Consider the following 15,700-nt stretch of genomic DNA (forward strand, 5'->3'; position numbering starts at 1 on the left):
TTTAAAATTGACATAAACAAAAAGAATCTTTGCCAAAGCTTCTTGTTTTCTAATGTCTTACTTTTTTGTTTATGATTCTTAAAAAATAAATCGCAAGTTTAAGAAAAAAGGGAAAAACCAGGTCCAAATTCTCGATTTTAAATGTTTTAGGCGATTTTTCAAATTAAAGGGAGAAATGAGGGATTAGGTAAAAAGAGGGACAGACTATGTGATCCCTGGTAACTTATCGTAAATTATTGTAATTTACGCATAATTTGTTGTAAAGTAATTAACTGATCGATGAAAGATCGATGCTTGTTAGTTTAAAATGTGAATTCAAAGATTAAAATTTTTGATCATTTACCTCTGACGTCACACTTTTGCTCCCTCTGACGTCAGCATGCTCGAAAATCACTACTTTAGCTCCGCTTTATATGCATCACGCGAGAGTTTGGTGTATTTATGTTTTTACGCGTGAATTACTCGGGTATTTGCTTCGATCCATTTTAATCTTTATTATGGTTCATTTCGATTTTTTAAATTTTGTTACTTTCGACACGACCTATCATTAATAATAATAACATCAAAAAGTTATTTAGGTCATTAAACCTTAAACAATTTTAATTTAACTTACTCCTACAAATTTTTCTAAAATATTCGAAAAGTGTTCATAAAATGACTGCTGAAATAATCGTGAATGTGATGTGACAAATATTTTATATAGGGAGGAATTTATACGCAATAAGAATATTCAATATCAGAAGAAATGAAAGTGAAATTAATAAATTTCGATAAAACACATATCGCTTAAAACTTCTATTTTTATCGGAAAATTATTGTTCTGAGTAAGTTTTTTTATTTGATAGATACCTTCATGCAGAACTCTTTTTTCACGTAATCAATGATTATGTTTAGCCAAATCTTAAAACCATTCTTTAGTTAATTCAAATATTTTTCTATAGTAGTTAACTTTTTCAACAGCTATATCTACTATTACAAATTGATTTTTTTATCGAAATCTGATGCATAATTTTCACAGGACTATCAATCAAACGTTTTATTTTCACTAGAAAATGGAATTTTCTCTGGTTACTTAGAAAAAACTTTTCCGCTCAAATAGAGAAAAACTAAATTAAATTTGAGAGAAAATGTTGAGGAAGAACTAATGGGAGAAGATGATTCTCTTTCTTCTTGACGTATGGTATTAGGCATATAAATCATATAATCCGAGTGTCGTTATAAATAAGGGAAGTCATATTACTACGAGGGAGAGAATTTCCTGCACTCAAAAAGTACATATTAGAGGGTTAAAATGATATTCTCAACCTTTCTCGACGTTTATGATAAACTACAGAAAATCTCTGGGAAACAAAAATCCAGAAAAAATAAATCCTTTTTTAACCGAAACTCTGATGAAAAATTAATGAAAATAAAATAAACACTCAAATACGCCAAATTATCTCAAAATCTATAAATAAACTAAAACGCAAGATAAATAATGAAGAATAATATTTTAGTTCTTCTTTCCTATTTTTCTCATTGCGTTCTATTAATTTCGTTCGAATTTAAGCGGAAACACGAGAAAAGAAGAAAAGTCTAAGAAACCTGCGGTAAATAACTAGGAATTTTTATAATGAATAGACCAAAGAATAATATTGGGTGCAGTTCCAAATAGCTGAATTCTCCGATTTTATTTAAACTCCGTATACTTATGTACTTTAATGCGCTGATTACGAATTTGAAGGTGAAAATTGGCGACTAGGCCATCTTCATAGCGAATCCATGAAAAAACCATAAAAGTCATAGTTGCATTTATCTAAGCCAATATGCAATATTTCGCAAAATGTTCTCTACAAAGGTTGTAGCTCCCATTGAGGTACATATTTTTGGTTTCGAATATTTTTTCCATGAGTTTGAGTTTCCGAAACAATTAGTGTTCGTCTAACGATCAACTATTTCGGTACTGTGCATTTCCCTGGCTGTGTCATCTGTATATAATCTAATTAAAACATCCATGACCTCAGGAATGTCGTTTACTTAAATAATCAAGAATACCGGTCCTAGTATGCTGTCTTGGGGCCCACCGTCTCCGATGGTTTTTTTCTTTTGAGAGTGTCTGGCCTATTTTGACTGAGAATTATCTATTAGAAACATAAGGGCTTATAAAGAGGATAAGCCCTCTTGGCAAATTGTAATTTATTAGTTTTCTGAGCAGTCCTACATGCGAAACACTGTCAAAAGCTTTTTCTACATCGAGGAAAACAGCTCCAGTATGTTTCCTTCGATTAAAATTTAGCTTGAGCATCATGTGCTGCGTAAAGTGACCTTTTCTAAAACCGTATTGTTGAAGTTTAAGGATGTTGTTTTCTTCGAGGTGAAAGTTTAGGCGAGTGAGTATTATTGTTTCAAAAGTTTTGCTCATTGTATTAAGAAGCCTAATGGCAACTTCTATTGAAAATATTTTGCAAAATTTTGTGTATTTGCTGAGCTAAACGCAAAAAACCCTCATTTTTAATGATTTTTTTCATAAAAATCGATGTATCACTAATTTCCACGAAAACTATCACTCGCAGATAAAAATGTTTGAAACAAAAAATGTGTAACTTGATAAGCTATACAATTTTTTTCAACATATTTAGCGATATTGTGCGTATTGGCTTAGATGAAAGAAAACAGTCATGATTCTTATGGGTTTTTTTTAATGAAAATCGATTATCACTGATTTTCGCGCAAATTATCACTCTTTAAAAAAATGTATGGCACAAAAAATATGCATTTTGATGGGATCTATAACTTTTGTTTAAAAGATTTTGCATATTGGCTTCGATAACCGCATTTTATGTTCTAAAAGTAATTTCATTAAGGTTCAATGTTTATTTATTTTACAGAGTTTATATTTTATATTTATGTTCATTCTCTAATTTTATAACATTTTAGTACGGTTTTGGGAGAGTCGGAGCAAATTTCATGGTATCATATAGGAAGGGAAGGGTGAGTTTAAAGTTGAAGAAAAACACCTTACATAATTTGTGGATGAGCCCTTCTTTATTATTTCGTGATTCTCCCATGTAAGGAAGCATAGAAAAGTTGTTGACCCCCCCCCCCCCACTACAACAAGACAAAAACTAGGGTATTTATGCACGGCCCTAATAGTCCAGGCTTCTCGTACGAAAAGCAGGGCTTTTTGTCATATTAAGTAGATAAAAAGAGCTCTTTTATTGCGGAAGCTGTTTCTGGAAGGGTCCTGATGAATCTTTTAAAAAGCTAGAAATGATTTCGACACGTCCCGAAATTTTGTTTGAAAAAAGTTATAAAAATCGTGTTTGTCCCTCCCATTGCATATCAAAGGAAAATTTTCAAACGAAAAATTACAGTAGACAATATGCTAAGAAAGTTATATAAAAAGAAGAACCTGCTACCTTTAATAGGTGCCGAGTTATGACTTTTGAAAGAAATTCGATTTCTTTCAAAAAATAGGCTAAAAATCAAATTCTGAAGGTGGTATCTTTACTTTGGAACCTGATAATCTTACGAATTTCTTTCTAGAGTTCAATTAATTTAGACGCAATTTCAAGTAATTGACATTTTTGACTTCTTTTCGGGGAAAATTATACGAATTTAGTTTTTTCAAATTACTTTTTTCGTGAGTGAGCTAACTAGGCGGAAAATTTATGTATGGTTTATACATTATATTATGAAATATTATATACAATAATACTTCACACTATATAAACTATATAATTTTTGCGCCTGAGTATCTTAATGCCGCTACATATGACTTTAAAGAAAAAGTTGTACTCTAGTAAATTATCCGTGAATCTAAAAAAAACATTCTGGCTTTCATCTCTCAAGATTTATGACCCTTTAAAAAAGTATCTTTTTTTGCTAGTTTCAATCCAAAAAAATTGTGTTAATAACTCTTTTCGTGCATATCCTACAAAAGAACTGCAACAAGATAAATAAAAGGGGATCAAATCCTGTGTAAAAAATCGTTTTAGATTTCATAGGTCACGAGTTGTCACCATGAAACATTGACCCTTTCCGTTCGGAAGGCTCTGTATGGACTGCGATCGTATATGAGCATTTTAGTGGCATGTATGCATCTGCAATTCATTACAAATAGACTTTTTCACTAACAAGACAAGAAAAAAAGAGCAATTAAAGAACTCAAGCGTAATAAAGACATCATAATATTACATGCAAATAATGAATAAAGAAGACTGTACCAACAAAATCATGGACCTTTTAACTGACGATACATATAAAAAACTTAAAGAGACTACACGAAAACAATAGTCAGCAGAACGAAAATCCTTCTTAAAGACTCTAAATTTGACAGATTAACATTTAACCCCAAGACATTCTAGTGACTTTCGACGTATAGTAGTATCTCTCCTTACGGAAGTAACAATCTCTGATACAACCGATAATATTAAGTACTTTGCAAACTTCCCCTCCGATCTCATACCTTTGATAGAATACTGTCACAAGTTTTCCAATTTCGTCAATCGATTACACGCTAATATCCAGTTCACCATGGAAAGTTGCCAGAAATTTGCCTTTCTTGGAAGTACTAGTTTACAAAAATCTGATAAAAAACTAGGACATGAATTTTACAGAAAACCCACCCATACAAATATATACCTACATGCCTGCTCCCACCATCATCCATCTCCAAAACAATCGGTCATCAACTCCCTTGTATACAGAGCTGTCTCCATAAAAGTTAACGATAACTTACAAAAGGAATTAAAAAACATTAAACAAATCCTAATGCAGGACGATTACACAAAAAAGCAAATTGAAATTTAATAGAAATAAAAATTAATTAATTAATTGAAATTTAAATCATCTGCGAAAACAGGACAATTTCTAAGCAACCCCGAAGACAAAAAGGCATCTCTCAGTGATCGGGGTGTATATAAAATCCTTTGCTTTAGTGGCAAAGTCTATATTAGAGAAACTGGGAGATGCGGGGAGCCAACTTATAAAGAAACATGAGAATAAACTCAGGCTAAAACATTTGACAGAACAACCGTTATCGCAAAAACAAGCAATATTTTCCAACAAAACATAAAGAAGCAATCGAAATCTTAAAACACCTTAATAACATCAATAGCGACAATGGATATAATACCAATCCGATTTGGCTTTCCGTCGTATTTTTGCACGTGATTGAAACTCATTACATCTCCTTTTATTATTCAAATTAAAATTTTGTTGGTTGAAATAATAGTTAATATTATATTTTTTTATTCAGAATTCATTTATTTTGATCGATAATTCATTTCTTTTTTTAAAAGTCAACTATTTTGATAGAAAGTTCAAGTAGTTGATTGGAAATGCATGGAAATATTTTGGTAGAAAATTCAACTATTTAGTTTTTACTTTTTTGTTGGAACTTAATATTCTTGGTTTACAAATTCAAGTATTTGGTTGAAAATGCATGTATTTTGTTAAAAGCATAAATATTTAAGGATGCACACTACGTACAATCAATATCAAAAGTCGTCTATCTTTAAAATAATTTATAAAATCGACAAAAATAGATCTGTTATTAATTTCAAAAAATCTCGATTGAGGTTACTGAGCGTCCCAGCCGGCACGAACGTCCAAAAAAACGTTCTTAGGACGTTTTTAGGGCGTTCTAAAAACGTCTTGGGACATTCATGCCCACTTGGGTACTTCAATGAAAATAATTCAGTTAATAATGGTTTATTTTACCGTAGTTAGAGTTTTAGTTTATCCTTTCTCTTTAGGAAAAAGTTGCCATTTTTATTTAATCCTAATGATTAAGGCTTCATTTTATTCTCTAACGAATTCTCCACAATTCTAATTGAGTAGGTTTTATTTAAAAATTTAATTTAGAAATTATACAGTTATTTTTTTTATAAATATTGATAGTTTAAATTTTAATGAATACCACTCAAATAGAATTGTAGAGAACCCTTCAAAGAATAAAATGAGGCCTAGATCGCAGACATTAATAATAGATCTATTTTTCTTGATTGTATAAATCATCCTTTAAATTGGTGACTTTTGACATTGATTGTATGTAGTATACATCCTTAAGTGGAAAGTCCGAATTTGGTTGAAAAGTAACTTTTTTGTTGACAATTCTTTAGAAATATAACTATTGGGTTGGGAAATGTACACTACCGGTCAAAAGCTTGGGATCACTTAGAAAAATCTTTTTTTTTTATTTATCGCTTTAATTATACCGGAGCTAAAAAAAATGTCTCTTTAAAAGGTTGATTGTTTTCGAAATTCTGTTTGAAATAAGCCCAGGGCGAAGCCAATTTGTGCAGTTTTTAAGTACTCGTAGATATTGCACAAATAGGGCAAATTTCAATGTTTTCTTAAATTGTCAATAACTTCCGAAATAGCCAACATTTTTTAATGTCCTAGGGCTGATTTTGAAGCTTTTTTCACCGTATCACAACAGCTTACGAGTTTTAATCGTAAAAAATGATTTTTTTATGTAATTGCCTCAAAATATATATTTATTGAACTTTTATTCTGATTTGCCTACAGATAAGATGTTTTCAAATTTATCCAACTTTTTTATTACAACTTCAAGTTCTTGCAATTCGAAAAGAAATTTTTTACGATTCATACTTGTAGCCTGTTGTAATACGGTGAAAAAAAAGCTTCAAAATGAGCCCAACAACATTGAAAAACATTGAATATTTCGGAAGTTATTGAAAATTTAAGAAAACATTGAAATTAACACTATTTTGCAATATCTACTTAAAAAATAGACAAATAGGCTTCACCCTGGGCTTATCTTAGACAGAATTTCGAAAACAATTAACCTTCTAAAGAAACATTTTTATTAGCTCCGGTATAATTAAAGTCATAAATACAAAAAAAACGATTTTTCTAAGTGAACCCAAACTTTTGACCGGTAGTGTAAGTGTAAGTTGAAAATTTAACTAGTTTATTAAAAATTCATCTCTTTTGTTGAAAACACAATATTTTTTATTTAAAACGTTAGGAATTTAAAGCGTTTCAAAATGAATCATACAAAAAGTTCTCTGTTTGAAATTTGAAACAATTTAGGCTCTAACATTTAAAACTGTTACCTGAATTTGAGAATGGAGTCTTAAATATAGACAAACTTTACTGAATTCAATTGAAATAAAATACACTATATTATGAATAATTTTATGCGATGAAATCAGAGCATAAGAAAAATGCACAATTCCAAATTAGATTTCTAAATTTTTAACACTCTAGTTTCCCTTTATAAAATTATTCATAAGAAAGTGGATTTCATTTCTATCTTTATTTTAAAAAATTGTTGGTATTTTTTATTTAATTTAACTACCGCCTATTACTGAACCATATAGATTATAGTAGATATAGCTTGACCTGGAAAGTTTGGTAATATGAAGCTACAAAATAGCCAAGTTTGATGAGAACAGGTAAAGATTGAAAATTTGAGATGCATTGAGTTAAAATGAAATACCTCGTCTAAAATATCGATGGCGCCTATAAATCTGAATAATATGAAAGTAACCCGATAATAAATCAAATCTCGAGTGCTCTGAACTTACATTATTCATATCGTGCTTTATTTGCAAATTCCCGGATTTGTAAGGATGGTTTTAATCGCATCAATTACACGTTAAGCTTAAGTAAAGAAGCATCATATGTCGTTACACGGATAACCCAATCGTGCGATGCTCCGTAACCGCCAATAAATCTTGGATTAACGAGATTACAACGTGCTTTTCTGAAATGGAGAGGCAGGTGCCGAGTAAAAATGTACCGACCATCCACAAAACTTTTCTTTATTTTTCTGTCACAACAATTTACTAAAATAGGAACCATAAAAATTCCTCGCTCCCACCAGAATGCATTAAAATAGCCTGAAAAAAATACTAAGAATGATAAAATGTATAAAAAGAATCGAAAGATAAATGAGAAAGGATTGAGAATAATACTGCATTACGATTTGACCTAAAAATAATAAAGGAATGTTAAATATTGTTTAGCACATAATTCCGTAAAATACGTAGCTTAGGTTTAAAATATTTTTCTGCAAAAAAGTTCGTCTCTGAAGTTCTTTCATCTTCAAAAGGTTTATAACTAAATTAATGAGAGAAATTAGGAGTTGCTTTTATACGTAAGATAAAAACAAAATTAGATTTATACTTTTTTATTCGTATTTGGGAGATCTGTTCAGTTAGGCATAAGAAGTTATTAATTCTAGGAAAACTTAACTTTTAAACCAGAGCTGGAATAAAATTTGTATAACTTAAAACTTCTCGTAACATTCGCGTTCTGATGTAATAAAAATTGCGTCATTTAGTAGAAAAATATCCACAGAAATAGAATTTTATACAATTTTAAGAATTACTAGCATATTAAAAATAAATTTAAACCATGATTTGAGGTTCTCAAGTTCACTTTAAATAATAAATTATGTAATGTAATTTATGTAAAATATGTAATTTGTTTCGATCCTTAATTAAAGGATAAACCTAAATTCAGCATAAAATTTGTCTGAATTTGAATCCAGACAAATTTTTACTTACTTTATGCTCACTTCCAAATTTAAGATAAAAAAGTAAGTTTAACCGTTTTAAGTATTTTTCTACTATGTGTTTTATGTAGACTAGTAATATTTAATAGAATGAAATTTTATAATTTTTTAAAATATTTAAGAACTTAACTCTTAATTTAAAAAAGAACAGATATTCAACTAAAATATAATATCTTTCCTGATTCCTGAAAAGAATTCAACAAAAGGTGATCTATGTAAGAAAAATTCAAATCAAAATACCAGATGACACCATTACAAATTGGAGTTTTATAAAAGCATCTCAGTTTGCTTTAAGAATAATTGTATGAAGCAATCACTAATGTTAGTCACCTTTCTTCCACAAATAATAAGGGATATGATATTTATGTTTTAAGAAAAAGAGTTAATGACTAATAAATTTTTCATTAAAAATTTTTTCTTTATCATGCTGACCTCGTTATCACACTTGTCCCTATTGAACCTACTCAATCTTTCCTGAGGGTATAGTTTTATTAATCTCTCTGTCAGATTATCTCTTTTAAAAAAATACTGTATATTATTTGATTTGAACCTATTATAACTTTATTATAATCTTTTATGATAAATAAGAAACAGTATTGTTTATACTATAATTTTATATATAGTATTATGTATGTAGTCAGATTAAAATTCTGTATAGAATATAATATCCTAAGAGACTCTACGATGTAACGAGGATTTTTATTAAAAATTCAAGAAAAGTTTCCCCTAGATATGGGATATTTCATTTTAAAAATCAAATTATTTTCTTAAGGTCTCTGAGAAAGTGTGCATTAATTATGTAAGGTTGGGGAGGGGGGCTCCAAAAAATTGCTAATTATTTTGTTCAAGTATGCTAATTAACACCGGTTGTGGCTGTTGAAATTAGTTTTTATACTATAATACACACCTCATTATTTGTTATAATTTTCTTTTCATCATGTAATATTTCATAAGACGTACATTCAATAAATCAAGAGTGAATGAGTTAAACCATTCTTGAAATGTTTGAAATTCCATGGATATCATAGATAATCTCTTCAAATCCCTTTAAAACGATTGAGAATCCTGGAAATCCTTCAGAATTCTTTAAAAACTGAAAATTCTTAAAATCGCTGGAAATCTTCAATATCTCATCAAACACCCTTACAATCCTTTAAATTCCATTAAAATCTCTAAAATGTTTAAAAATACTCGGATGAAATCCTTGAAGTTCCGTAAAATATTTTTTAATCTTATGAGATCTCTTACAATGTTTTAAATCTTTTTAAAATCCATTGTCATATTTAGAACCTTAAAATATATTAAAATCCATTACAAATTTTAAAAAGGCATGAAAAATCCCTTAAAATCATTGAGACCCCTTTTAAAACTCTTAAAATCCTTTGGAATCTTTTCAAATATTTTGAAATGTTTTTAAATTCTTTTTGTCCGACCCCCCTTGAAAACGTACCATTGCATGCACGTGAAGCAGGCGCAATGTGGCTGCTTCCAGCCCATGTGAAGTTCGTACATTCGCTCTCCGCCGCCTGGCCGACGAGAAATTTTACGCCCGCTACATAAAACTGTACGCCCACTATAAGAAACTTTACGTCCGATATAGAAAATTATATTTATCTTTGAGATAATTACATAGTTGTACCCCACATTATTCCTTCTGCTAAGTGAGCTATTTCTTGCTTTCACTTATAATTTAAAATTGTCAAGAACACCAAATATCCTTTATCTGCTTCACAGGCTATGCTTATTTTCAAGGAGGGTAGGAAAAAAATTATACCTTGGGTGGCAAATTGACACTCGTCAAAATAACCCTCTTTACGTCATTGATAAACAATGTACTATTGAATTTTAGAAATCTGATTAAAATCCCCTGATATCCTTGAAAATTAGATAATAATTCGGTATCGCATGAAACCCTTTGAAATCCAGTAAATTATTTTATGACCTCCTAAAGTCCCTTTATATTCTATAAAACTGTTTAAAAGCTGTGAAAATACTTGAAATTAATTGAAATCTTGAAGATATCATAAAAATGCTTGAGATTTCGTTAAATATTTCAAAATCTGACTAGATCCCTTGAAATATTCTAAGTATCTTTAAAATTCACTGACGTCTTTCAAATACGTGGGAATCTCTCCGAATCTCTTGAAATCCCTTACAATATATTACAAACTTTTGAAAGCCATTAAAATTTCTTGAAATCCCTTAAAATCCTTGATCGAATTCGAAAATCCTATTTGAAATTCTATTAAGTCATGTGAATTCTTACCAAATCGTCTAAAGTCCATGGACATATTTTGGAATATTTTGAAATCTCTTCAAATATTTTGAAACTCCATGAAGTCCTCGAAATCCCTAAAAAGCACGGAAAATCTCGTTAAATTCCGTAAAAAAATGTTCAATCTTGTAAATGCTTTTTTGTCTTTAGAAACACCTTTAAATTACTCGAAATCTGTCAAAACACTTACGGATAATTGGAAATCTTTTTTATCTTTTTAATTCACTTGAAATTTCATTTAAGTTGAAAATAATTTATATATTTTTATTATTTTTATTTCTTGAATTCTTCCCACTTATTCTCAGACAAGAAGTCTGAAATTGAGAGATATGGTGCAAGAGACGGCTAAAATATTCGTTTTCTTTTATCATTTGCAGGTGATGATTCATGGCTTGCCAGCAATCTACACATACACAGGGTACATGTTCGATTATAAATTCTACGTTTTTCCAAAAATTGTAAAGTATTTGTACCCGGTGTCTCTGGCAGCCCAAATGGTGACGGTATATTTGACCTTGACCGTGACCATGGAACGGTATGTGGCAGTGTGTCATCCTCTCAGAGCAAGGTCGCTCTGCACATATGGTCGAGCTCGAGCAGCTGTGATATGCATTGTCATCGTATCCCTTCTTTACAACCTGCCCAGGTTTGTGTTTTCATATAGCCTTCCTTTATTTTTTCTACTTTTTCCAATTGAAATTTCCAGGCGGGCGAATTCACCCCGTAGAAACGTTATTATAGCTCCACCAGACGCCAATATTTTTCTCCGGCTGACGTTAGAGAAGATTGAGATCAGGTTCTCTTATCCTTGATCCTCTTATTGTGAAATTCCACTTTAATGGAGTACATTTTTTCAATTCTGTAATATACTCTCATATTATCAATTCAATTATATTGTTTTAAGCTATCTGATTTTACCATGCATGAAATTGTCAAAAAAGAAGTGAGTAGGCTTTGAGTTAATGAACTTGAGTTAATAATATAGTATGTACCTAGGAGTAAAAAGAAGTTTGCCTCCTTGGCGCACAAGAAATTGTATGTAACAAAGGAATGATTTACAACTTAATCACGTCTAATATTTAAAATCAGGTTAACGTGGCTATAGTCGTACACGGGCGACAGTGAACGCGCATGTGCGGAGTACGATTATTATCATAATTGTACCTCACACATGCGCATTAGCTGTCGCTCCAGGTGTTATGTAAACGGTTACTTTCAGATCTAAAAAGGCGGTTAGTCGCTCGAACTACATGCTAAAGGTCTGGGGTTCGATCCCTGAACTGGTACCTCTGGAAATGTTACCATATAGTTTTACCAATGTACTGGTGGTTTGGTTTCTGGTGGTTCGTACCCCACCTTAAGCTTTAGATACCCTCATCATGCAATTGGCTACAACCCAGTCTGCGAATGGTGACGTAAAAAAAATGTTTTGCTCAATATTTCAAATTAGGCCCACTGCTTCTATCAGATCACTTCATTGCATTACAAAAATTGGTGCGTGAATGATGATACATACCAGAACAGATCCGTGTAGATTGTTCAAAATCCAACTCTAACAAAAAATGCCATCAACATAATGGGCTTTAACGATATCAAGCCTAAGAGAAAAATTATCTTCCTCGTTTTTATATGTATTAGTTGAAAACAAATCTTTACAAAAATTAAGTAATACGAAAAACTGTGATTGACGAACCTTACAAAAGCGACTTTTATTCACAATTGCAAACTGCTCTTATGAAAATAATATATAAGAAAATCAATGTAGGCCTATAATGATTATTTTATAATGAAATAGTTAGAAATCCGTAGACAACATTTAAAATTCCTTGAAAATAAAATAAATTTATCCTTGCAAATTCTCAAGAAATCTGTTCAAATTTCTAAAATCCTTTAAAATCTTTTAAATGTTTCAATGTTCTTTAGAAATCCGTTCAAATCAAACTTAAAATGTTTGGAAATATGGCCAAGTTCTTTATAATTCCTTCAAATTTTAGAAATCTCTTAAAATTATTTTAAATCCGTTGAAAAAAGCTTAAGATCTTTAAAATCCCTTAAATCCTTTAAAGCAATTTGGAGGTCCTATAAAATGTCTTAAAACTTGTGAAATTCTTTCAAATGCATTAAAAGTTTTTCAATTCCTTCACATCCCTTGAACCCGTTGAAATTCGTGGGATTCCCTTGAAATTTTTGGAATCGCTGGAAATTCTTTACATTTATTTCATTTTATTTATTTTTTAAACTTCTCCAGAAATCCCTTAAAATCAAACTAAAAATGTTTTGAAATACTATAAATTTCTTTAAAATCCCTCGAAATTTTTGAAATCTCTTGAAATTCTTTGGAATCTTTTAAAAAGCTTTCAATCTTTAAAATACTTTAAACCCCTTAAATCTTTGCGTTCTTTAAGCTGTACCTCGCACTTTGAGTTCTTATGGTATCTCTGATCGCCATGTACATATCTTTTTTCACGAGTTCAATAATCAATATTTTATTTTTTTAAACTCCCTGGAAATTCGTTGAAATCCCTCAAAATGCATTGAAATCTTTGGAAATCATAATAATTCATAAAAATAAGTAGAAATCATTTGAAATTTCTTGAATATAAATTAAAAGAAATTAAATTTATTCAATAAAGTTGTCTAAAAAAGACCGTTTAAATCCATCAAAATATCTGAAATCCTTAGAAAATAAAACAAAATCAATAAGAACTTGTAAAATTTATTAAAATACCTTAAAGTCCCTTCAAAATTTAGAATCAATAGGAATCCCTGAGAAGTTTCTTTAATTTATTTTCCAAAGTTTTATAGAAATCCCTTAAAATCATGTTTGAAATATTGGCAATTTTTGAAAGTCGTTGAAATTAAAAAAAAGTCCCGTGATGGTTAGATATTTCCTCAGGTAAAATATTTTTCAAAGAAGTGAAGGTCATTCCTGAAGTAAATTTCAACGAGGAATTCAATGGTGATCTTCATTTTGACCTTGAAGTTGACCTTCATGGCTTTTTGAAGGTCAACTTTGTTTGTTTTTAATGAAAACACCCTTTTTTACATCTGCAATCGATTCATTGGTGAGCTCTATATTGGCCTTGGTTACAGCATTTTGAATATTGTAAAATCAGAAGGAAAGTTTTCATTAAAAGTTCCAGGTGTTCTGGTGAGAGTTCTGTTCCTCCCCTAAGAGTTATACAGTCCTATACCGTTTTTCGATACCTAAGTCAATACCTAAGGCGATACCATAAGTCCTGTACCGTTTTCCATACGAATATTACGAATCGAAACTAAATTTACGTATTAAAAGTACATACTTACTATCTTTCGCTAAAAGATTATTATGGTGCAAGCTAAACTTTCGGAACGAGAGAGGGTATTCGTATTAATGACGCGTGGTTGGAAAGATCGAGTTCGATCTTATGATCAAGTTCATTTACTTTTTAATCGCACTTTTCGTAATGGAGAAGGGTTAAATCCTGTCTCAAAATCAACAATTTGAAAGAACTGTAAGACGCTTAATGAATCATGGATCTATCAAGGACCTCAGAGAACTGGTCGACAAAAATCTGCAGGATCTGAGGAGATGCAGATGGACATAGCCCAAGCATTTGTTGAAAAGCCACACCTTAGTTTACGTCGAGCTAGTGATGAGCGTGACGTTGCACCTGAGGCAGTACGAAATATTTTAAAAAGCATTAATTTCCATCCTTACAAATTTCATCTGGTACAAGAGCTCAATGAAGACGATTCTGATCGTCGGGTTGAATTTTATAAAATTATGATGGACAGAATTGATAGAGATCCTCTTTTCTTGTACAATACAGTATTTTCAACTGAATCTACTTTCACTTTAAAAGGTGAAGTTAACCGGCAAAATTGTAGATATTGGTCCGACACAAATCCTGATTGGATGTTGGAGAGTCACACGCAATATCCACAAAAGATTAATGTTTGGGCCGGTATCTTGAATGATACATTGATAGGTCCTTTCTTTATCGATGGTAATCTCAATGCCCGTGCATATGAAGAGCTTCTCAGAAACCAAATTGTACCAAGAATAAGGGAGATTACAGGCGAAAATTTCCAAAATATTTGGTTCCATTAGGACGGAGCAGCGGCTCATTACGGTTGGAAGGTTCGAGCATATTTTGATACTCAGTTCTCTCAAAGGTGGATTTGGAAGAAGGGGTGAAATCGAGTGGTCTGCTAGCTCTCCTGATCTGACGCCTCTCGACTATTTTCTTTGGGGCTATTTAAAGAGCAAAGTATACTCAACGCAACCACAAAGCTTAGACGAATTGCAGAATCGGATTCTGCAACAGGCTACTTTGATTGATAGGGAGATGATTCGTAATGCTGTAACTCATTTTTACAATCGCATAGCTTTTTGTCAAGAAGCTCAAGGTTTTCAGTTCGAACATCTTCACTGAAGCGTGAGAGGCAAGGGGACTCACGCTAATCAAGCAACCCAAAGGGAACAGAATTTACAACGTCCACGTCGTTGTTCCTGGGTAATGCTAAACGTTAACGTAAACTGCTTGGAAAAAACCTTGAAAAAAACTTGAAGATCATCACCAAGATCAGTACAGAGCTCACCAATGAATTTCTCGTTGAAATTTGCTTCAGGAATTGCACTTACCTCTTGGAAAACTTTGTTAATTTCAAATAACCTCTAACTGACCTTGACCGTCACAATTTACCTATGACTTGGGTACGTACCTGAACGTAGAATTTTCCGCTATATCGATTGCAGATAGAAAAAAGGAGATTTCCATTTTAAAAAACAAAGTTGACCTTCAAAAAGCCATGAAGGTCAACTTTAATGTCAAAATGAAGGTCACCATTGAATTCCTCGTTGAAATTTACTTCAGGAATGACCTTCACTTCTTTGAAAAATATTTTACCTG

At 31.2% G+C, this 15,700-nt stretch overlaps 1 protein-coding gene across 2 annotated transcripts in view; it reads left to right on the top strand.

Annotated features, from left to right (window-relative positions):
* The window catches only part of LOC117179853 (FMRFamide receptor), a 138,628-nt gene that overhangs the window by 80,176 nt on the left and 42,752 nt on the right, over positions 1-15,700 (top strand). For both annotated transcript variants that reach the window (XM_033372004.1, XM_033372005.1), the window contains exon 4: positions 11,183-11,451. In XM_033372004.1, coding sequence (XP_033227895.1) covers positions 11,183-11,451 — 269 coding nt within the window. The remainder of the gene's footprint in view (positions 1-11,182; positions 11,452-15,700) is intronic.

This window comes from Belonocnema kinseyi, chromosome 9 (assembly GCF_010883055.1).
Source record: "Belonocnema kinseyi isolate 2016_QV_RU_SX_M_011 chromosome 9, B_treatae_v1, whole genome shotgun sequence".
Lineage (NCBI taxonomy): Eukaryota > Metazoa > Arthropoda > Insecta > Hymenoptera > Cynipidae > Belonocnema > Belonocnema kinseyi.